Raw genomic sequence first — 25,500 nt, 5'->3', positions numbered from 1 at the left:
GAAAATAGATATTGATAATAAAAATATTTTAATAAGATGCCATATAATCCTTACACCAGTGTTTGGGGTGTTTTGCTTTGGGAACGTTTTATCAATATAATATGCCTTTAGATTATCACAGTTTAATAACGTCTCCCACATTGGTTTTGTTTTGTTTTCAGAGCAGAAGAACAACTTAGACTTCGACCCCGAAAGATCTTTGACTTACACAAGCTTCAGAGAGTCAGAGAGTCACCGAGTTTTGGCCAGTGCCTGTTTACAAATATGATTTCAACGCTCAGGCATCTTACAAGACGGTCAGGTATTGCATACCGGGTGTTCATAGCACCAGCATCAAGCAGTCCAGCGCAAGCACAAGATTCGCTGGAACCGTCTGCTACAGATTCTAAGACTGAAGTCGCCACATCTAAACCTTCAACGAATGTTCCTTTTGCCAAAAACCTCTTTCTTGGAAGATTTGATAAAGTGAGTAGATGCAAATTATTCTCTATGAACAAAGGAGGACAGTAGGGGTAGCCCAGATGCGGGGTCATGTCTTGCGTAGGACAGCATCGTGGCTCTCTGTTAGGGTAGCCAAGTGGTTAAAGCGTTCGCTCTTCCCGGCGAAGGCAAGGGTTCAATTCCCCACGTGGGTACAATTATTGAAGCCCTTTCTGGTGTCCCCAGCCGTGGATTTGCTGGAATAATCTTAAGGCGACATAACACACAACTCATTATCTCTAATAACAGAGTGAGTGAGTTTTCTTTTTATATTGCTTTAAGCAGGGAGACTATATAGAGTATCCCTGCTTTAAGCAATATTCAAGCAATGTCACTTCAGGGGAAACCAGAAATAGAATACAATATAAGGACAACATTGATATACCCTTAGGGTCTAGCTGAGAGCCATGATATTGGGTCCAACAGTGAAAACCTTACCACCTGATGGACCTTCATTAACTACTGTCATGTAATGAATGTTAGACCTTACCTGGAAGTCCTATGATATTGGAATAAGTTAAATCCAACTTGAACTTGGCCTCATGTTTCTCTTACTAGAATTTTGTAACGAAGAAACCATATCTTCCATGTTTTACTTGATTGGGGCTTTATGGCTGTGTAGATACCGCTTATATACCTTTACAAAAAGTAGGGGATATTCAATAAAAGCTGTCACAACTGTTTGGTATTTTATGTCTCAGATAAGATACATAGTGAAACAGTGTTACGGTGACATGTTATTAGGTTTGCATTAGTCGTTGAATGATTACCATAGATGTTTTTAGACAACTGCCCAAAGCGCTCCACTGTCCTTCACATCCTTCATAGGGTTGTTACCATTCACTCGCATATTTGGTGAACTGAATGATATCCGTTCATGAATTCAACTCAATATTACAATTATTAGCTAATTCAAACATCCAAAGAACTGTTTCAACCAGCACATACTGACAATGAAAGGGAGACAATCTGCTTTTCTTTCAGGATGTGTTGGTTTATCCTGAAATAGCAGACAAGGAAGAATGGGATGATCTCAATCAGATGCTGCAACCCATCGAGAGATTTTTTGATGAAGGAGGTAATAGTCCTAGCTTTCATCATTATGAACAGATTCAATGGTAAGGGGCCGTTCATAATTTATGGCTAGGGGGTCGTAGAGGTGTAGATGATTTTTAAAAAACAATTTTTATTATTTATTTGTTTTTGGTTTTTTGTTCTAGGGAGGTAGAGGGGTCATCAATTTTGTACACACGTACTAGGGTGTGTCAGCAATTTGTACATAGAGATATTATGCAATAAATATCATGTTTAACATAGTGTCATTGGGTAATCATTGATTTTGTACATGACATGCAAGGAGGATCGCTCACTTTGTACATGAAATTTAGTGGGGGGTTGGGGGGATGTATCACTCACATTGTATATGCTTCTCCATAAAAATCATCATCACTCCCCACTAGCTATAAATTATGAACGGTCCCGAATATTTTAGCAGTACGTTAAAAACTGGCATAGGAAGTGCAAAGTTTGATTTTCCTATGTGTGAGAACTTGATTCCTACAACGCTATCTTCATGGACAAGATGGATGAGTAAATATTTTACAAATAAATACTGTCCATATTTTTTATTCAGTAAGAAATAATTTCAGTGTTTGTGGAACAAACAACACATGTATTTTTATTCTATTTTTTCACATTGGCGCGTACCTTAATTATGTTTGGGAATATATGTTGTGTGTAGTCACAACCCAGAGATATTGTTTTTTCAGTTGATTCCAGAGCCATTGATACAAATGCCCAAATCCCTGAAGAAACCATGCAGCAGTTGAAGGACCTCGGCCTGTTTGGTCAGCAGATTCCACAGGAATATGGTAAGAAGCAACAAGCATGCTGCAGCAAAATTTGTCCACAGAGTTGTGAGAGATGACAAAACTTTATGGATTATCAAATTCTTTATTTTCACAATAGCAATGTTTCGGTATAGATTCTTATATGGTTTTCACTGATCACAAATCAGTTGAAGTTAAGCAACGTTGGGTGATTGTGTTTGGCAACTTGACTCCTGAGAGTTTCTAGGACTTTTGTCCTGTCCCACAATAAGGCACACCTGTGGTCTCACCTTAGGCAAGTGAGTTTGTTCACGATTGCCTCTGTTCACCCAGCAATAAATGGGTACCTGGTGGGATGTCATAAGACTATTATTTTTCCTTATCCTGACTCATGCTTATTGCTTGTCTCCCTTTCCTTCCGAATGCTAGTGGAACACTTGAATCCCCTTTTGAAGCTCCCTTCAAAAAAGCGGACGTAAAATCACATACCAGGAGTCACCTCCCTTCCCAGGTTTTGGCGGGAAACGGTGCCACCTGTCTCCCATGCTCTTCACTCTCTCCTGATTCGCCCGAGTGGGCGGTTGTGAGAGCACCTGGTCCCCTATGCGGCATTATATCCTTTTATTATTTAGGCCTTTCTTCTAAATTAGCTGTATAAGGCTTTAGTTAACGTTTACCTACTATATTCTATGGAATTAATTCTCAAATTTCTCTGTTTTATCACGTTTTTACGTGATTATTCACATTGTTTACAATTGATGAAATTTTGTCCTGGTTGTAGGTATTGATTGTCTGCTGTTGATCCACATAACCTATGTCCTAATTGCAAGCCTGTATGTTATCTGACACTCGTTGTCAGTTGTGTTTTCACCAGTCTGATATTGCATTTTACAAATATTCATATTATCTGTCTAGACGTGCAAAGGACAGGTCCAGACGAGACCGGCTAAGCTTGCAGAGGACCAGCAGTTGGTGTCTGCGCAGATGCACCATTCTGGTGGTCTACCAGAGTCATCTACGGAGGAGGTTGCCGCCATAGACAATGCTGACTCGAGGAAGAGGTCATCTACATCTGATACTTCCTCTTCGCAATCTAAGAAGACTAGGGCATCATCTTCCCAGAGGAAGAAGTCAGCTACAACTAAGACTTCGTCGAAGTCTCCACATGGGGCACCGCAGAAAACGAGGTCCTTTGCAGCTGAGATCGTCCCTCTGGAAGAAGTAGATGTCTACAATGAACCGCCCATCCTCATCCCTGAGATCACATCTAAGAAGAAGACGAAGACGTCTTCTACAGTGACCACGCAGGACAACCTTTCAACGCAGACGTTCGGCACAAAGGATCAACGCCCTTCGGAAGAAGCCTCATCCGTCTCAGATGCGTCGTCAGTACAACAGACAACGCAGACCTTCAACCCGGGCGCTTTTATGCAGCAATTTACCCAACAGATGTTGGATCTGATGGAACAACGGTTCGCACGCGAGAGAGCTGCGACGAAGACGACGTCTGCGACGAACCCGAGTGAAGGTCAACGGAGCTGCACACCACGTCCGTTGGGAACCAACGTCCTGCAGAGCGTACAGGAAGATTCCAGCTCGACTACAGCGTCCGCACGAACATCTGGCAGCCATACCAACGTGGAACCTGCACCGACTACGTTCGGCGGAAGGACTAGACGTTCGCCGAACCCACGTAGATCACCATCGATGTCAGATACAGACGTTCATCACGAACCTGCACGCAAGCATGACTACAACGTCCGCACGAAGGTCTGGCAGTCCTACCAACGTAGAGCCTACACCAGTTACGTTCGGCCGAACCCACGTAGATCGTCATCTACCTCAGATGCGGACATTCGTCACGAACCCGCACGCAAGGGTTCGTTACCAAGGAGAAGAGAATCTACACCCGTGCGAAGGCACAGAGATTCGTCACAAGACTCCAATCCTCGACAGAGCTGTTCACCTACAACGCAGGTTCGCGCGAACGTAAGGTTCGCCACGAAGCTCACCACGCAGGTCTCCATACAGATCACCACGCAGATCACCACATAGATCTTCATACAGATCACCTTACAGGTCTCCAGACACTAGGAGACATCAATCCTCAGAGCATGATACTGCTAAATCGGAAGATGACGGCGGAATTATTAAAAAAAATTCCCGACTCTGAAATCAAGTCATGGATGGCCAATGGTTTGGACTGACTGACTGACTGAGTTTAGTTTTACGCCGCTTTTAGCAATATTCCAGCAATATCACGGCGGGGGACACCAGAAATGGGCTTAACACATTGTGCCCATGTGGGGAATCGAACCCGGGTCTTCGGCGTGACGAGCCAACGCTTTAACCACCAGGCTACCCCACCGCCCCGGTTTGGAACTCGCATCACCCTCTAAGGAGGCCAATGAAGCACTCTCGTACTTGATGTTGACTGATGATATAGTCTCACAGTTAGACACAGTAACCAGACGAACCTTCTTCGAGAAGAGCTATCAACGAGACCCTCATCTCGATCATGCAGATCTTCAGGCAGGTCTTCAGGCAGATCTTCAGACTGATCTCCAGAAAGGATTCAGGGTCTTCAAAAAAGATATATCTACATCAGAAGAGGGTAGCGGGATTAACTGCACAAAAACTCTCCTCGACGCTGAGAACCTACACATTCATGAAGGTTAAAGATGTTTCTTAAGAATCCAGGAGGGACTCATGTCCATATACAGATCATTCACCTACAGGCAGATCTTCAGGCAATCAAGTCGTCGCAGTTCAGAGCTAACAACTTGATAGATACTACCGGAGAATTTCAGCGCAGCCTTGGTAAGTCTATGAAGTTCCACAGTCAACATATCCCCGACGTCTAAGCCAGGGATTTCCCACTACTTCACACAGAACCCTTCATGAAAGGCTCCAGCGATTGATGTGAACTGCAAGATCATCAACGACTCCCGTTGTAGATCTTACACTGAAGTTGCAAGTATCAACTCTACAAACACCTTTGTGTATTCAACACAAAGGGGGTATTTTACGATGCTTCATTGAGACCGATGAATACAGTCTACAAGTAACAGCGTTAAGCAAGTATGGAATTTCAACTGATCATCTGTATAAGATGACGACTGCATTATCTTCAGGAATGAAAGAACAGTCACAGCAGCCAGGGAGTCAGTCTACCTACATCGGTATTACGCGGCGAAATCTTTCGCGCGTTTACCATTAGGCCCTCTATACACGTGGTCACTCGTGTTACTTCGGGATGTTACGGACAAGGCCAAGTGTTGATGAAGAAATCAACGACTGCACAAGATTCTACAAGGATCTTTTTCCTGCAACACCGGTGACATCACATCGCGGGAATCGGAAAGGAATCAAAATGCTGCATTTTGATTGGTCCATGAGAGACAACGCCCTGCGCAGAAGTCGGACATCGCTCACATGTCAGGAAGTTGTCTACAGATTGTAAACAACATTTCAACATGGGAGGAGGGCTCCATTTACAGTCCGTTTACAGTCCAGTTAGCAGGGTACAGCGTGATTTGACCGTCTTCACGGGATTTAGAGACCTTCCCTGTCAGCAGATTGAAGACTGTTTATCCGACGAATTGCAGCAACATACGTTGACGAAATTTGTTCGTGGCAGCCAGTCTACTATATATAGACTTCACAACGATGGCAGTCCCAGAACCGGAGGTTGCTTCGCTTCCTTTACGGACATGGCAAGGATTCCACAGAATTACAACATCGTCTCAGAGGATCGTTGTCTAGATACAAGCCATCGTATCTCAAGCAATACTCTCTCCGTTACCACTACGAAGTTGGCAGAGCCTACTCAGTATTCTCACGTCAGCCCAAGACATGACTCACAGAGGAAGACTACAATTGCGCCAACTTTAGGTGCGTGTACGCCCGTTTCAATAGTCTGGACTCCTTCGGACTACCGGGCGGATTGAAACCATAATTCTATGGTGGACTCGGAAGTCGAATATTTGCGGAGGAATCTACTTATCAGAGCGGAGTGCAACACTCATCTCTACGTACATGTATCACTTCAAGGCTGGGAAGCTCACCTCGACAACGAAGTGGCAGCAGGGAAATGGTCGAGTCAGGAGCAGTCTGCATATCAACATGCTTGAGATGAAAGCAGTAGGACCATACTACACTGATCCAGCATACTAAGGAATGCACAACTGATGATCCACACGGACACAGTGGCATTCTACATCAACAAACAAGGATCAACAAGGTCCAGATATCTACTATACCTCAGCTCTCATCTGTTCAGCATAATAGATGACTTGAACATCTACATGAGACCATGCCACTTTCTTGGAGCCGAGAATGTGATAGCAGACGCCCTATCTCGTCCAACACAACCATCCCCGACGGAATGGATGTTACATCCAGAAGCCTTTAGATACATCATACAGACGATAGATTTTCGCTAATAGACCTGTTTGCAACAAAATTGAACAAACAGCTTCCAACATTCGTCTCTCCGATTCTTGATCCACAAGCATGGGCAACAGATGCTCCAAGCATCTCCGGGGTAGGACTAAACGCTTAGGCGTTTCCTCCTCCAGCTCTAATATCACAAGTGTTGCAGAAAATCAAGCAGACGAGGAAGCTGCAACTGATTTGATCGCGCCTTACTGGCCAGCGACAATATGGGTTCCTATTCTCACACAAGAATTTGGAAGTCCAAAACTGCAACTCGCAGAGTGTCCGAACCTACTGATACATCCGCACACCAAGCAAGCACACGGGAACCCCACAGTGTGCCAGCTACACACATGGAGTGTATCAAAACTTGCTTGACGAAAGAAGAATGCTCCGCCAGAGCAGCGAAAGCAGTTACACTAGCTTTACGCAAATCTACCCGCACCTTGTATAACGACAAGTGGCAGAGTTTTGAGAAATACGCCTTAAGAAAAGGCTTCACAGCGATGAAAGTAACTCGTCCTCAAGTGGCGGAATATCTTTGTCATCTCAGACAAATAATACAATTAAAAGGTTCAACGCTATCTACATACCTAGCGACCCTCAGCTCAGTAATCACCAGGAAGTCAGGTGTTAAACTGACTAAAGTACCAGAAATACTGGCCTTACTACGATCCTTCAATTTGGAAGGTCAACAAGCGCCGGCTTGGGATCTTAACGTAGTTCTACAGCTTCTCACCAGTGATGCTTATGAACCACTAGACAGGACATCCTATGAGTTTCTAACACAGAAAACTCTCTTCCTGATCGCTTGGCAACAGCAGCACGGATGTCAGATATACATGCTCTAGACTTTGAATGTATACGTTTGATGCACATCACAACATCGTTCATCTGGGATTGAGATGGGACTTCATAGCTAAGAATCAATTGCCAGGTCAACCCGACAGACAGTCCCACGTCCCAGCATTATCATCAATCCCTGGGCCACAGGATATCCAGGATCTATCCTTATGCCCAGTCAGAGCACTGAAAATCTTTTTACAAAGATCTAAAAACAGGAGACGAAAATTCAAACGCCTTTTCATCCCCATATCGTCACCTACAAGATCTCACGTACTTCGATATCAGTTTGGATGAGAGCAATCATACTACGAGCCTACAAGGCAGCAGGACTTGAGCCTCCTCGAGCCTCCAATCCGCACGGAGTTAGAGCACTGGCATCTACACTCACTCTACATGGAAACTGCTCAATATCCACGATCATGGAAGGGTGTTTTGGGGAATCGGAGACAGTATTTGCTAACCACTACCTCAGAGACATTGCTACTGAGGATGTCTCCGGTATCCACCAGTTTGGACCTCTGGTTGTAGCTCAACAACTGACGGTCCCTCAAAGGCGCTGAGATGTATCTCGCCCTTTTACCGCATGTCATGCAAAGCTCGTACTCCAAGGAATAGAGCTTATAGTCCATGTACACGTCTAGAACAGACTAGCATGAATATTGGACCCTGTACTTGTAAGGAATTACTGGTACACGGATTGGGTCACTACTCCACTTGATTTGACCATCAAGAGTTGGAATTATTTAAATCCACATGTACGATTACAGAAGAGTTTGATATATTGTGGTCACCCCAAATTACCAAATTATTTCGACATATGGATCAACAGCAGCAGTGCCATTTAAAGTTCCCATGGGGGTTTATAGGACGTAAATTCAACACTAAGGAATCCAGAGGTGGCTTGACCCACCACCTATACCATCGGATTCTACAAGCAATAAGCATGAGTCAGGATAAGGAAAAATATGTAATTTTCTGACTAAAATTGATATTTTATACTTATCCTGACTCATGAGGTAAGCCCTCCCAACCTCCCCTCAAGGCACTCTGGATTTCCCAGTAAATCAGTGTGTCGGGCTATAAAATACGGAGAGAGTGAAGAGCATGGGAGACAGGTGGCGCCATTTCCCGCCAAAACCTGGGAAGGGAGGTGACTCCTGGTATGTGATTTTACGTCCGCTTTTTTGAAGGGAGCTTCAAAAGGGGATTCAAGTGTTCCACTAGCATTCGGAAGGAAAGGGAGACAAGCAATAAGCATGAGTCAGGATAAGTATAAAATATCAATTTTAGTCAGAAAATTACATGATCTTATAGTACCTCACAGGTAGCTTGGGTTATCTGGGGTAATAATGTTTGTCATGTTGCACTTAGAGCATGTCCCTATGGCGTGGAGCTCAGCGCTATATAAGTAGCCTTATTATCCCCCGCCGCACGTTTAGCACGAAGCGGGGAATATAGTATTAGGCTCCGTCCATATGTACGTGTACATCTGTACGTACGAATTGGAATATCTTAAAGGTCACATGCAACCAAAAAATCAAACATAATTAAAACACAATTATCACTTATTCATGACATATAATATACATTGCTGGTTATGAAAAAACATATAAACAAAATTATAAGCGTACAATCGCAAATCAAAAGTGCAATATTGTGTACTTGGGTTTACTCAAGTGTAACGGCTGGTTCATTTGCTGATGCCCTCACGGCTCATTGTGTGTGTATATATAGAGATGTTGGGTTTTGTAAATACATGCTCATTTTTTTGTGTATAACATTTTGCAATCAACAGACATCATAACATGTCATGTGTTCAAGTATCACACCTGCCTGTCTGTGTAATTACATAATGTGACAGAGACCGAACTCGGGCCATAAATCAATGCGTTTTGTTTATGGTGTATAGCCTGATTGGTGTTAAGTTCAAATTGCATGTGGTCAGTGATTGCAGTTGTGTATTGAATATTGTCATTTGCAGACAGGCAGGCAGACACACAGGTGTCAATAAAACAAGACATTGAGTTTTGTCTGTGACAACGACATATCTATATCACAGTTAGAAATTCTGTCAACGCTAAATAATGACATTGCTTTTAAGTATCGAACTGAGAAAGTGACTGGGTAAGAAGAACGTGTGGTGAAATAGACAAATGAAATTATATAAACAGTTTATTTACTGTCATAACATATAAAAGCTCGCCCTGTGAGATATCAACAAAACATTAGAAAAATAGCTCACACCAAAGCCTTCACCGAGTATTCACCGGACAGCCCGCTTCCAAGTTGCGCAAACCTGTTTCACTGCGCACGTGCTATGAGTGCAGCCCAGCTGTTGAAACCAGTTTTCCCCCTAAAAATCGGGGGAAAATTAGTGAATCGTTTGAACTTCGATTTCGCACGGTTTTTTTCATCGCGTTATTTTTCAACTTTATAAGTTGAATTTGCATTTTTGATGATTTGTTTCGGTAAGTCCATACCGAAAGGTATCAGAATCTGCAAAGTTGTGTTTTACGTTGCATGTGACCTTTAAGAACTGTTCTCTAGATTCACAGTATAAGAAAGGTCCAAGTCAGGTTTGGTGACCTTGACCTTCATTTCAAGGTCACATGGGGACTTTCACGTTTTACCTGCATGTTAAGCTATCTCAAGAACCGTTCTCTGGATTTTCTTCATATTCAATACAAAGCTTTATCTAGGGAAGGTGCAGGGCCCAGTCGTTTTTGGTGATCGTCACATAATTTTCAAGGTCACAGCGACACTTTGAAGATTTCAGCATGTAAACCTGCATGTTAAGCTATCTCAAGAACCGTTCACTGGATTGTCTTCATATTTGAAACCAAGCTTTATTTAAGGAAGGTGCAGGGCCCAGTCACTTAAATTTCAAGGTCACAGAGACACAGGTTATGCTTGTCAGCGAGATACCTAAAGAACCATTCACTGGAGTTTCTTCATATTTGAAACCAAGCTTTATCCAAGGAAGGCGCAGGGCCCAGTCGATTTTGGTGACCTTGGCCTAATTTTCAAGGTCACAGCAACACTTTGAAGATTTCAGCATGTTAACCTGAATTGTCAGCAAGATATTTCAAGAACGGTTCACTGGATTTTCTTCAGACTTTCAAGACTTCCCTTAAATGTTTTTCAATAAGCAATTTCTTTAGTACTATTTTTGCATATGTCATACACTATGACATTCATGTCAAGGTCAAAGTCAGTCTTGAAAATATGTGTGTGTTTGAACACCTAAAGAGCAAGAGGTTGACTGGTCATGTTTTTGTTGACATTTAACTTAAACTTTCATTACTTTATGAGTTTGATTTGATAATTTGCGGCGGGGGATTATGTCACCTTAGTGACAATGCTTGTTATCATGAATATTATGATTATATTTAGCTGTGTAATACCATTCTCTTCCATTCTAACATATTTAGAACACAGTGCAAGACTATTTAGTGTCTCTGCCATTTAACCTAAAATGTCAAAACCATCACAGTATATCATCACTGAAATGTATGGAATGAACATGTTGTTATTGCCACTGATAATTACTGATTTAGCTTTTTCCCTCAGGTGGACTTGGACTCAATGCAACCAAATATGCTAGAATAGCTGAGATAACATCACAAGATGGCGGTATTGCTGTTACACTGGCTGCCCACCAGTCAATTGGTCTCAAGGTAAAACCAGATGTCTGTTGGTCTGATGTACAACACACTGTTCTGTAGGGTTATCCCACACTCTCCCATGTCCCATTGGTCCACTTCCAAGTACTGGACAGAGTTAAATCTGCCTTGAGCCCATGATTGTTGTTTTCAGACTGGCATCATATGAATTAGTCTCATGTTAGCCTTCTGCACTGTCCTGATATATATATTGGTCTTACAGTAGCCCCAAACAGAGTCATGATGTGTATTGGTTTTATAGTAGCCCCAAACACAGTCATGATGCATATTGGTCTAATAGTAGCCCCAAACACTGTCATGGTGTGTATTGGTTTTATAGTAGCCCCAAACACTGTCATGGTGTGTATTGGTTTTATAGTAGCCCCTAACAGAGTCATGATGCATATTGGTCTAATAGTAGCCCCAAACACAGTCATGATGCATATTGGTCTAATAGTAGCCATAAACACTGTCATGATGTGTATTGGTTTTATAGTAGCCCCTAACACAGTCATGATGCATATTGGTCTAATAGTAGCCCCAAACACTGTCATGGTGTGTATTGGTTTTATAGTAGCCCCAAACACAGTCATGATGTGTATTGGTCTAATAGTAGCCCCAAACACTGTCATTGTGTGTATTGGTTTTATAGTAGCCCCAAACACTGTCATGGTGTGTATTGGTTTTATAGTAGCCCCAAACACAGTCATGATGCATATTGGTCTAATAGTAGCCCCAAACACTGTCATGGTGTGTATTGGTTTTATAGTAGCCCCAAACACAGTCATGATGTGTATTGGTCTAATAGTAGCCCCAAACACTGTCATTGTGTGTATTGGTCTAATAGTAGCCCCAGACACTGTCATTGTGTGTATTGGTCTAATAGTAGCCCCAAACAGTGTCATGGTGTGTATTGGTTTTATAGTAGCCCCAAACACTGTCATTGTGTGTATTGATCTAATACTACTATTACTAGCCCCAAACAGTGTCATGGTATGTATTGGTTTTATAGTAGCCCCAAACACTGTCATGGTGTGTATTGGTTTTATAGTAGCCCCAAACACATTCATGATGCATATTGGTCTAATAGTAGCCCCAAACACAGTCATGATGCATATTGGTCTCATGATAGCCCCAAACACAGTCATGATGTATATTGGTCTTATAGTAGCCCCAAACACAGTCATGGTGTGTATTGGTTTTATAGTAGCCCCAAACAGTGTCATGATGTGTATTGGTCTTAAAGTAGCCCCAAACACTGTCATGGTGTGTATTGGTCTAATACTACTATTACTAGCCCCAAACAGTGTCATGGTATGTATTGGTTTTATAGTAGCCCCTAACAGAGTCATGATGCATAGTGGTCTAATAGTAGCCCCAAACACTGTCATTGTGTGTATTGGTTTTATAGTAGCCCCAAACAGTGTCATGGTGTGTATTGGTCTAATAGTAGCCCCAAACACTGTCATTGTGTGTATTGGTCTAATAGTAGCCCCAAACACTGTCATGGTGTGTATTGGTTTTATAGTAGCGCCAAACACAGTCATGATGTGTATTGGTCTAATAGTAGCCCCAAACAGTGTCATGGTGTGTATTGGTCTAACAGTAGCCCCAAACACTGTCATTGTGTGTATTGATCTAATAGTAGCCCCAAACACTGTCATGGTGTGTATTGGTTTTATAGTAGCGCCAAACACAGTCATGCACTGTATTGGTCTAATAGTAGCCCCAAACACTGTCATTGTGTGTATTGATCTAATAGTAGCCCCAAACACTGTCATTGTGTGTATTGGTCTAATAGTAGCCCCAAACACTGTCATTGTGTGTATTGATCTAATAGTAGCCCCAAACACTGTCATTGTGTGTATTGATCTAATACTACTATTACTAGCCCCAAACAGTGTCATGGTATGTATTGGTTTTATAGTAGCCCCAAACACATTCATGATGTATATTGGTCTAATAGTAGCCCCAAACACTGTCATGGTGTGTATTGGTTTTATAGTAGCCCCAAACACATTCATGATGTATATTGGTCCAATAGTAGCCCCAAACACAGTCGTGATATATATATTGGTCTCATGATAGCCCTAAACACTGGCAGTACAACAGGCACACACATATGCATGTATATTGCTGTAGAAGTGCAATTTTCTTGAAACCCCATTCACATCACTCTTATTTTTTGGCCGAGTCAAGGGTTCCCTGTAGTAACACTCACGATTTAAGTTTACCATTCATCACGTGTCGCTGGCCTTGTGAGTTGAGTCATGGGTTCCCTGTAGTAACACCCACGATTTAGGTTTACCGCTCATGTTGTGTCGCTGGCCTTGAGTGTCTCCCCCTGCCATGCTGATGTCAGGTGAGGAGACTGAGATGTAAGACAGCTATGTACTTGCAGGGAATCTTGATTGCTGGTAGCGAGGAGCAGAAACAGAAGTACCTCCCTCGTCTGGCCACTGGAGAACACGTAGCCGCCTTCTGCCTTACGGAACCCTCCAGGTAGCTGCATGATAACAACGCTAGTTCTTTTAGAACATTCAGGCCAAAAAGTTATCATATCAACAGATTTTTCAATGATCAAGCAAATGTTGAGGCTTTCATGTTAGTCATTCATTGAGAGGTTGGGATTTTTTTATAAACTTATGTTTAAAATATTCCTGCCTTTTGGGGGAATCTTTAAAAATGAATGAATATCATTGTGGCTTTAGATATTTCAGTAGTTGGTACAATAATTATTAGTCAAAGAGCATCTCTTCCTGGAGTGAAACTGTTCTTTGTACTATTTTACTCAAGTGGAATTCCCATGGAACAGAATTTTAAGGCAAACTTTTTCCGTGATAAATTTACTCCAGCAATAAGTATTTTCATGTGAAGCTTATCATTGCTGACAGATGTGTGGATATACTGAAAATAAAGGTGAAGGTCATTGTGTTATTGCAATAAGCCTAATATGTGTAAACCGAAGAGTTTCACTTATTCAATATCATAGTACAATGTTAAATTTTATGGGGTCATAGTATACATATCAGTAGCATACAGGTAAAAAGGCCCATAATCTCTGGCATTGTATCTTTAGCATTCCTGTAAAGTTGTGATTGAGAACAGTTGCCATGGTTACATTTCTCCCTCCAGTGGCAGTGATGCAGCGTCCATCCAGTCCCGTGCTGTTCTGTCTGATGATGGCAAATTGTTTCACCTGACTGGCAGTAAGATCTGGATCTCTAATGGAGGAATTGCAGACATCTTTACTGTGTTCGCAAAGACAGAAGTCACAGACAGCCATGTGAGTTATCCAGATTATACTTGACCCTCCAATGAGTTCTCAAGGATTTTCCCATACACTATACAGTGAGAGCTTATCTTGACTTTCAAGCTATCCGTCAACCATATTTCAAGTAGAATTAAGATCTTGGCTGAGCAGCTTGAGTAACAAACCATACTACTTGATGGGAAGCGCGTTGCTGACAGGTGCCCCAGCAGTCACCACTGGTGCTGTGAAGAGTTGCCTTCCTTGGGCAGGTCAGACACCGGTGATTGTAGGTTCAAATCACCCTGACCTAGGTTAGTCAGCACTAGTGTTGGGAATTGGTTGAAATCTCACAATTGATGATTGGTTCAATACCAACGACCAATCATCGAAAAAAATTGGTTCGCATCATTTTTTAGATTTTCCTATTGAGGTTGTAGTTGCAGATAAGTATTAAGAAAAAACATTTGGTTCTCTGTTGTAGTTTTTTGAAACTGCACAAATTACATTTGCAAATTTCACATCCAGTGTAAAATGATTCAGTTCCTGTGTAACATAAACTTCCCAGATTCTTCAAGAAATATTCAGTCATGACTTTTCAGAAAGTGAAGTGAGTTTTCTTAGAAATAAACACGTTTTCCGGCCCTGACAACATCCTAGATATGTTCTATCATCAAGTATTTCAAACTCTATTACAGCGGTTCCAAAATCGTTTGTGTTCGATTATGAGAAAATGTGATCAATTGCTTGGTCGTTTGGCCATTGCGACCAATCTTCGATTATTTCAATTAATCGGACCACCACTAGTCAGCACCCATGTTTGTGGTTATCACCAAAGTGGAAGACAGGTCTGAGGCCATGCATCACTTTGAGCATACTGACTCGACATGCAATGCAACTGGAATATTGTTAAAAGCAGCATCCAGCCCCACACTCACGAGTCACACTGGATGTTGTGTGCTGTAAAGTGAATTTAAACCAAATCTTCACAGTGCCTCAAACTGATCATTGTAAATGCATGAATGTAACATCAGTTCCTGTGATCGTGGAACATATTGCTGCTCTGTGTCTTTGTTATGGAAGTTAACACTCAGGCTTCAATCATTTCACACCAGATTGTCAGTCATATGTACTGAATGTTTAACAAATGTTTTGAGGATTGTGCAGATCATAGCGTGACTGATTTGCTCTGACATTGCAAATAGTTTCTGTCAAAACAGTCCCACAGCTCAAGGGCAGAAAACTATGAGTACATGTTTCTGTTATTCAAATTATACTAATAATACAATTTTATATGAAATTTTAAGTAATACTGACCTGGGATCTTCCACTGAACAATCAAAACTTCCATATTCTAGCTTAGACTACTAGCCAGTCAGAGTGCTATGATCATTTTGTGCTACAGACTTCCATTAACAATTCATAAAGCCAAGCTTTAACATGTTTTAAATTTCTCCATTGCCTCAGGGTGAGAAGACAGACAAAGTGACCGCCTTCATTGTGGAGAGAGATTTTGGTGGTGTTACAAGCGGCAAACCTGAAGACAAGCTTGGAATCCGGGGATCAAACAGTCAGTGTGATCTGTGCTCTAAAGTTCTGCCAATCTGACATCATTGCTCACTCTCACCTGACTTCCTGTAACTCAGTTCCCATCATTCTAGCCCCACAACTTATAAGACTGAGAGGATGACAACACAAAGATTACTTCCTGGTATATGACAAAGCAACCTTAGTGAACGTATGCTAAAGTAATACTAGGTATTTTACACCTGCAGCCAAACACCTGCAGTTGAACACCTGTTTATGAAATATCTCCCAATCTATTAAATACTCTTGTTTACTTTGTTTTTTTGTGTCATGGAATGGTATGTGAGATATTTAGATGTCCCAACCTTTCATTTCCTCATTTGCAGTCTTACAGTTTGGTTTATAATGAATCCTCAGCAGGCTATGCTAGTCTAACTGGCTGGCACTCACAATGTATGCTATCCAAATTGCTCAAATTGATGCTCATTAGGGGTGGGTATTGCAGAGAATTTTCATATTGCGATATATTGCGATGCGAAAGCATATATTGCGTTATGTATTGCAATAATTTGCAAGAAGTATTTTTAAACATAAAACTACTTAAAATCGAGTTAATGCTTGATTTATAAAGCAAAAACACAGCAAAATAACTATGCTTGATTAAGCGTTAACAACAACCTTTAATCATGACAAAATAAAAATGTAAATAATATTTGGCACAACCGAAACAAGGAAATATCCGAAGATTTCCGAGTGTTACGAAGTTTTCCGAATGCTAGTCGAAATACCGTGTTTTGATCAGCGTATCACAATACGTATCGTTTTCATGTCTGAACGGGTAAATACCGGTAAACCGGTTATATTGCGCAGCCCTAATGCTCATGGTGTCAATCACTGGATTTCCTGTACAAGCTTGATTATTTAGATAACATCATCACATAGGTAGTGTTAAGCTTCAAACAAACCTTACTTCATTTCAGCATGTGAAGTTCACTTTGACAACACCCCTGTTCCTGTAGAGAATGTGTTGGGGGAGGTGGGAGGAGGATTCAAGGCAAGTGTGTCATTAATCTGGAGGTCATCATCATAATGTACAGATCCTTCATGAGGAGGGGTGTTATTAATAGCCTACAGCAGGGTATGAATACAGTAGTATTGTATCTTGATACAAGGCTTACAAGACAATGCATCAACCCCAATGCTGCAAAACATATTATGCATATGTTACAAGTTAAATTTGTGTAGAAACGTGTGTAATGACAGAAGTTGTTCAACAGTCAGCTTATGCAGATTCTCTAGCATTACACAGTTGGCTATCAATATTATCACCACAGCACCATGTAGTCTAATTTCTAAACCACAAATGATTCAAGGTTAAGATTCAAGAGACAAAAGAAAGAATATCAACTAAAGATGTAGTAATGTATCAGTTCATAAATTGTATCACACCCATTGTATCAGAATATGTATCATATCACAAGCCCACCGTATAAACACCCCTGAAAGTTTTAAAGGTGCTCTAAATCACTTCATTCCTTACCATTTCCTATTCTCACAATACCGACATGTCATCTACTTTAAGATGGCTATGAACATCCTCAACAGCGGCAGATTCAGCATGGGCAGCTCCGGAGCTGGGATACTCAAGAAAGTCATTGGTGATATATTATTTACACTTGTTTCTCAATGATACTTTGAAAGGTTACAAAATGGTTTTGTTGGAATTAGTGTTTAATGTAGGACTTGTATTTATGTCTTGAAAGTCATGAACAGTTTCATATTAGAACTAATCTGAAACATTTTGAACAGAATTACTCGTGTAAATATCTCCTCTTGACCTATAGGTTGGACCCAAGAGAATAACAATATCATGAAAAAAAATTGAAAAAATGTATACAGTATCAATGGTTACATGTGAGGAAATATTCAAACCCTAAAATACTTACTTTAAGCCATAATCATAAGCAGGTTGCATGGATAGTTGCTCATGTTGGATGTTGCTGTGGCATAAAGTAATCATCATGGCCTCCTCTCCTCTCCTCCAGGTTGGACAGCAGAGCATGCAGCCACCAGGTCCCAGTTTGGCCGGAAGCTGGCAGAGTTTGGACTGATTCAGGTACTATGTTCACACCTGCTGCTACTCTCCAGTATAATCCAGTACCTTGTTATCCCCCGCCACGCGTTTAGCTCGAAGCGGGGGATATAGTATTAGGCTCTGTCCGTCCGTCCGTCCGTCCGTCCGTACAAATTGGAATATCTTAAGAACTGTTCTCTAGATTCTTTTCATATTTGGTACCTAGGTTCATCACAGAAAAAGAAAGGTCCAAGTCAGGTTTGGTGACCTTGACCTTCATTTCAAGGTCACAAGGGGACTTTCACGTTGTACCTGCATGTTGAACTATCTCAACAACCGTTCACTGGACTTTCTTCATATTCAATACAAAGCTGGGGGCCCAGTCGATTTTGGTGACCTTCACATAATTTTCAAGGTCATTGCGACACTGTGAAGATTTCAGCATGTAAACCTGCATGTTAAGCTATCTCAAGAACCGTTCACTGGATTGTCTTCATATTTGAAACCAAGCTTTATCTAGGGAAGGTGCAGGGCCCATTCAATTTTGGTGACCTTCACTTAATTTTCAAGGTCACAGCGACACTTTGAAGATTTCAGCATGTTAACCTGAATTGTCAGCAAGATATTTCAAGAACGGTTCACTAGATTTTCTTCAGACTTTCAAGACTTCCCTTACATGTTTTTCAATAAGCAATTTCTTTAGTACTATTTTTGCATATGTCATACACTATGACATTCATGTCAAGGTCAAAGTCAGTCTTGAAAATATGTGTGTGTTTGAACACCTAAAGAGCAAGATATCAAGAGAGGTTGACTGGTCATGTTTTTGTTGACATTTAACTTAAACTCTCATTACTTTATAAGTTTGATTTGATAATTTGCGGCGGGGGATTATGTCACCTTAGTGACAATGCTTGTTGTATAAACGTGTTAGCATTACCATGGAGTATAAAACAGTACTGTGCAGTATCAACGTTTTAGAAACACCATGTAGTACAATACAGTACCATGCAGTATAAGGTATAACAAAGCATCATTCATTATGACACAGTACCATGTGTTATACCGCAGTAGCATGCAGTTTAACACTACATAACATGTGCTACTGAATGTCGTTATCCAGGAGAAGTTTGCCAAGATGGCTGTGACCGTGTATGCTATGGAGAGCATGGCCTACCTGACAGCTGGCACCCTTGACCAGTATGACAAACCTGACTGTGCTGTGGAAGCTGCAATGGTGAAGGTTAGCCATCATGATATTCAGAAGCTCAACAATTCAGGGATTTACTGAGGTCTGTGTACCGGTATGTAGGGTCCAGAGGATCCAGGGGGATTGGTCACAGGCATGTAACATGTCCCTGCCTGATGACATGCAGCACTCTTCACTTGATTTCCAAGAATCTTACTTCTATCATAAGGAATATCACTTGAGAAGAACTTGTTTGATTTAATAAAATCAACATACACAGCTTTAGAAGGCTTTCCATTTCCAAATGACTACAGCAGCAAATAACGGTTCAGCTGACTTTAGTTCGGCAGTAGACGATGTTGACGTGAAGCTGTGTTGTTAGATGGTGCTGCTGTTGATGTTGCAGGTGTTCAGCTCCGAGGGGTGTTGGAGCTGTGTCAGCGAGTGTCTGCAGACTCTGGGTGGACTGGGTTACATGAAGGACTACCCCTACGAGAGGTTCCTCCGTGATGCCAGGATTCTCCTCATATTCGAGGTACAAATAAAGGGCATCATTTCATCAAGCGTTTATAATGTGATTATAGGGTAGTGTTCATCATGTTGCTTGATGTGGAATAATCTCTGTGTTCTGGTGAATAAGGCCCAGGTATTTGCAACACATATTTACTAAGGAAAACAATCAGTAATATCTTTTTGGTTATTAATTACTCTGTGAATATTTCAGGGCACTAACGAGATCCTGCGACTGTTTATTGCCCTGCAAGGAATTCAGCATGCTGGCAAGGAGCTGAAAGAGCTGGTCAAGTAGGTACCAATATATCCTGTAACATCTGGAGGTAGACGTTGAGGGTGGCCATAGATGGTGTAAGGTGTGGGGTAGGGTGTATTGATGGTGTGAGAGTGAGCATGGACTGTGTAAGTGTTGTGCTATTGATGGTGTGCGGGATGGAGATTAGACGGTGTGAGGGTGGGGGTATTGATTGGGTGAGCTGTGTGAGGGTGGAGGATATGGAATGTTGATGTGAAGAACTAAAATTTAGTCACATGCCAAACTCTAATGACAATTGGGAACAGCAACTCTCAGCATCAAACGTATCCCAGAAACCTTGTTTCTGTCACGACAGGAAACTACGGAACCCGATGGCTAACCCCCGGGCTGGTGTTCTCCACTGCTGTTGGCCGATTGAAGAGTTCTGACAACCCCAAGCTGTCACTCCGCCTCAGTGAAGAAGTGCATCCCAGTCTCCAGGTAACAGTTGTACAATTCAACCATGTCTCATCGCTTGGCGCTATCAGCTGACTGTAGATAATGACTGCGGGAAGGTTGGTAGTTTGATCCACAGCCATGTCAAGCTCTCAGCAATATGGGGATAGAATAGAGTTGGTATACTGTGTCCTGAGTGGGGTATCCATTGTAATAGTGGTATGGAATCTAAATGTAAGCAGTAACTATAAAACTCATAATCCCTAACTAGTACAAGCAGCAACATAGCTCACATGCATGCATTTCAATGTGGAAGTTAAATAAACTTGCTGACCCAGTCATGATAACCAGGCCTATCTTGCTGTCTACTGGAAGTAGAGGAACATGTTACATTATCTTGCAGAACTTTTATGTACCGGTACCCTAATTTCAGGATTCTTCTGCCTTGCTGGAGAGGGGAGTTCTTCGATTCCAGAAGGCTGTGGAAGGAGTTCTCACCAAACATGGAAATGTAAGTTACAGTCATGAGTTATATGTCATGGTCTCATCAGATCTGGTGGGCGGTGGGGTAGCCTAGTGGTTAAAGCGTTGGCTGGTCACGCCGAGGACCCGGGTTCGAATCCCCACATGGGTACATTGTGTGAAGCCCATTTCTGGTGTCCCCCGCCGTGATGTTGCTGGAATATTGCTAAAAGCGGCGTAAAACCAAACTCACTCACTCACTCATCAGATCTGGTAAACAGTTGTTCCATTTCAAAACCTACATCAACACCTTACAAATCTGTCAGATGTTATCGTATCCCAATTGCATAGATCAATGTTGATCACTGGATTGTCTGGTCCACTGAGTTATTTACAGACCAGCACCATACAGCTGGAATATGCAGCTGAGTGTAGCATTAGATAACAAACAAACATGGAATGTCATTTTATGCTGACTGGGCAGAATGCTCCATTCACTCATGTGCTGTCAGTTTGATATATATTACATATGCAGAACTTCCATGTTTCTCTTTTCAGAAAGTTATCCATGAGCAGATGGAGCTGAAGCGTCTTGCTGATGTTGCCATCGACCTGTACGCCATGACTGCCTGTATCGGACGGTCGTCGAGGTCCTACTGTATAGGTCTCCGCAATGCCGACCATGAGGTAGGTGCTCGTTAGTGCAACTCTACAGGTAGTTTTTTCATATTGATTGTAATGTGTCTGGATTAAAGGTAATTGCGACAATGTAGCTCAGACAAAAAAGATTTTACATAAATCAAAGTAACTAAGTAATGTAAATTCTAGACTGTTTTATACTTGTACCCGCTTCTCAATTTCATCATAGTGAATAGCACCATTACATTCATGGCAAATGTTCAATGTTACTTTGTATTTTCAGCTGATCCTGGCTAAGACATTTTGCAATGAGGCCTACTTGAGGATAGACGAGAAACTGAAGGAACTAGCAATGGGTTTGTCATTATATTGACTTGCAATTTGTCATCCATTTCCTGATCTGTTTCCTGAGATACACTAAGGAATAAATTCATTCTTCACGTCACAAGGATACCCGTGAAGGTCCGGGTTAGAATTGGCCTTCAGTACCCATTCTTGTCGTAAGAGGTGACTAAGGGGATTGGGTGGTCAGACTCGCTGGCTTGGTTGACACATGGCATCGGTTCACAATTGCGCAAATCGATGCTCATGCTGTTGATCACTGGATTGTCTGGTCCAGACTTGATTATTTACAGACCGCGCCATACACCTTGAATATTGCTGAGTGCAGCATAAAACTAAACTCACTCACTCATCACAAGGAGATTTGTGGGGAGCATGTGGACCTCTAGAACAGTCAACATGTGTCTCCTTTGATAGTTGAGTCTACTGACGCTAACAGGATGCAGTTGACACTGATCTGCACATCATGGGTCTTTCACTCAAACTATTTTTGTTTCAAGAAGCATTTTTCACTTTGAATGATGATAGCATGTATTCTGAAACTTCAAAGAGTATTTCAAAGCATCGGGCTAAGGGATTGGTGACGCACCAAGATTGATCATACTTCAACATATCCTGACGACAATTGTAGCACTATTATTGGTCTATGGAACAGGTCCCAACAGATTGGAGATATTATACACTGGATAATCAAAGATGTTCATGGAAAGTACCAAGTTGGGGGGTGTTACCTTCAGCTTTCTCAGTATGATAATTACAGAATTCTAAATGAAGGCATGTTATTAGAATCAGTCTTCAGCAATCCAACCCATGCTTGTATTGACAAATGACATAGTGAATCGGCAAATCTGGCTCAGTAACTTCATAGATACATGCCACTGTATCCCAACTGCTGAGATCAATATTTATTATGTCAATCCCTTGATTGTCTAGTTAAGTCAAGTGCAGTATGGCAACAGGTCCTTTGTCCACGCAGGATCAATGGCCTGGAACAGTCTCCTGCAGAGCCTGAGAGACTGTTGTGACTTTTAAACATTAAGATCAAATCTAAAGACGCACATGTTCAAGATAGCCTTACAACCGTAGCTCTTCACCTTTGGCATTATGTTTTGTGTGCTTTGAGCATGCTTAGGCGTGGATGTATGCATGGTACACATTTGCTATTATTATTATCATTAATGTGTACACTTCCCACATTTAGTTGGAATATTCCTGAGTGTGGTGTTAAAAACAATTACAAAATGTTCATGAAGAGGTCTTCCACTTAGACCGACTGACTGACTTGAGTTTGGTTTTATGCCGCATTTAGCAATATTCCAGCAACATCACGGCCGGGAGACACCAGAAATGGGCTTCACACATTGTGCCCATGTGGGGATTCGAACCCGGGTCTTCGGCTTGACGAGCCAAACGCTTTGACCACTAGGCTACCCCACCGCCCCTCTTCCACTTAGAACCTTTCTTAGCGTAATACTTGCTCCCAAACCTGTTTCAGGTCCAGCGGCAAACATGGATACAAACTATCGCCAGATCGCAGAGACAATATTTAAGAATGGTGGATACGCTGCTGAGCACCCACTACAGAGGAACTGGTAGGAAGGGAGACAACTCTTCTTGGATGCCATACACACTGTCCCCGCCACTTGATTCAGCTTGCAAAAAGAAAGTTTTGTTAATTTGACTAACTTGTATTCATATGTTGGGAACATTAAGTGATGTACGTCAATGTCCATGACCTAAAATTGTATGAAGAGATCTTCACACTGTGTCAAAGGTATAAACCTACTTGAGGCAAAGAATCACTTGGGTGTAAGGCTGGAATTGAATCATACGTATCAGCAAATGTCTACATGAATTTTAAGGACTTGTCTGACACTGAAGTCCAGAATTATTCTGATCAGTCTGATATGCTCTACAGATATTTGTTCCTATAGCATAAATATCTGTGTATGATAATTTAATTCAAATTTAAAAGTTTTCAGCCACAGCTCTGAATACGTTTTTTATCCTATTGTAGCATCAGTGTCAAGAGGAATGAAATGTTTTGACCAAATTAGAGCTACATTTGATTCTCGTACTGCAGATATAATTCTCCCATGGGACTGTTACACTATGTGTTGGGTGCCAAGTGGGATGTTTGGCTGTGTTTAAAAAGATGCTACATTAAGATTAACGGTTCAGTTGCATGAACAAAATTTACTTGCGTCACTCTTTTTTTCTATCATCATTAATTTGTCCTTATAATGTCAATCACTCATCCTTGATCTATTACGAAGTATCTTCATTATTATGGTATTACACAAATGAGCTCCCTACCTCCAGACAACCAGAGCAGGACGTGTTCCAGTATCACAGTACCCCACTGAACAGCATGGGGTCAGGTTATGGAATCTGTGGTCTGATGAGATGTCTTACTGTATCAATTCAGTATTTATTGAGAATTTTTGAGTGTTTTCTATCCTGTATGCACCAATTTACGTTGGAGACTATTAATTCATCAAAAGTGAAGAAAACCACTTAATTCTGTCATGTAACCCCAGTTAAATTTGTCATGGCAAATGTTTCTAAAATTCTTTTGAGTGGTATGTGATAATGATAATAATGCTTATCATATTTATTCGAAGTACTGTTAGAGGTTGATGTGTATCTTGAGTGGATGTGTTTACTTATGGTGCCTAGGTTTTTTCACCTGATATCCAAATAAGGTAATTTGATGTTCTGTATATTTTCCATCTGTCTATGATTATAAAATAGACATTGTATTAATCAGGAATTCTATAAAACATGATGCCATGACCATTTTGTAGATTCATACCTTGAACATATTGTACAACACGAATGTAAATAAATCATTGATATGTGAAAGTTGTATTGGAAAACTTATGTACACATCCGTGTGAAGAAGCACCAAAGTATCAGCTCCAGGCAAGAGTGAGTGAGTCTTTGTTTCACACTGCATTTAGCAATATCATGGCGGGTGACACAGAATTGAGCTTCACACATTATACCCATGTGGGGAATTGAACCCGGATTTTCAGCATGACAAGCAAACACATTAACCACTGGGCTACCCCTCTCTAGATAAGTGAGTGAGTTTAGTTTTACGCCTCACTCAGCAATATTCCAGCTATATGGCAGCGGTCTGTAAATAATCGAGCCTGGACCAGACAATCCAGTGATCAACAGCATGAGCATCAATCTGTGCAATTGGGAACAGATGACGTGTCAACCAAGTCAGAGAGTCTCTAGGTAAGAAAGTATATGGCAAATAATAATGTGCAACGGAGCCTCTGGATTGCTATGAAAGTTTTCATATTTCCCATTCTTTAACATACATTAAAACCACCATAGCAAGGTCACAGTGGAACGAGTCCCATGACCAAGCAATGAAGCGAGCCAGTCTTTTTCAGAGAGGCAAAGAGTTAATAAACCGAGGTACGTGTGTACTGGCAAGCATCCTCCTGTTGAAATTCAAACTGGTAATATCTCTTCCATGTACCAAACCTCAATCCTCCAAAAATAATATGGATGAGTGAGGATGGTTTTACGCCGCTTTTAC

The 25,500-nt window shown here is 41.5% G+C and overlaps 1 protein-coding gene across 1 annotated transcript; it reads left to right on the top strand.

Annotated features, from left to right (window-relative positions):
• Positions 1-148: 148 nt before the first annotated feature.
• On the top strand, positions 149-24,806 carry LOC124269218 (complex I assembly factor ACAD9, mitochondrial-like). Its single transcript, XM_046704234.1, is given in 20 exon segments — positions 149-465; positions 1,465-1,558; positions 2,250-2,351; positions 11,163-11,269; positions 13,656-13,756; positions 14,390-14,540; positions 15,972-16,074; positions 17,012-17,085; positions 17,614-17,689; positions 18,077-18,147; positions 19,229-19,348; positions 19,701-19,829; positions 20,019-20,098; positions 20,419-20,443; positions 20,445-20,543; positions 20,932-21,009; positions 21,519-21,647; positions 21,883-21,955; positions 23,437-23,568; positions 23,605-24,806. Coding segments are annotated over 19 exon segments (1,914 nt in total). The 5' UTR covers positions 149-264; the 3' UTR covers positions 23,538-23,568; positions 23,605-24,806.
• The last annotated feature ends 694 nt before the right edge of the window (positions 24,807-25,500 follow it).

Source organism: Haliotis rubra, unplaced genomic scaffold (genome assembly GCF_003918875.1).
Source record: "Haliotis rubra isolate DU_JTF1 unplaced genomic scaffold, ASM391887v1 Scf143, whole genome shotgun sequence".
Classification (NCBI taxonomy): domain Eukaryota; kingdom Metazoa; phylum Mollusca; class Gastropoda; order Lepetellida; family Haliotidae; genus Haliotis; species Haliotis rubra.
The sequence above is the reverse complement of the archived record's forward strand: the minus strand, read 5'-3'. Positions and strand labels throughout refer to the sequence as shown.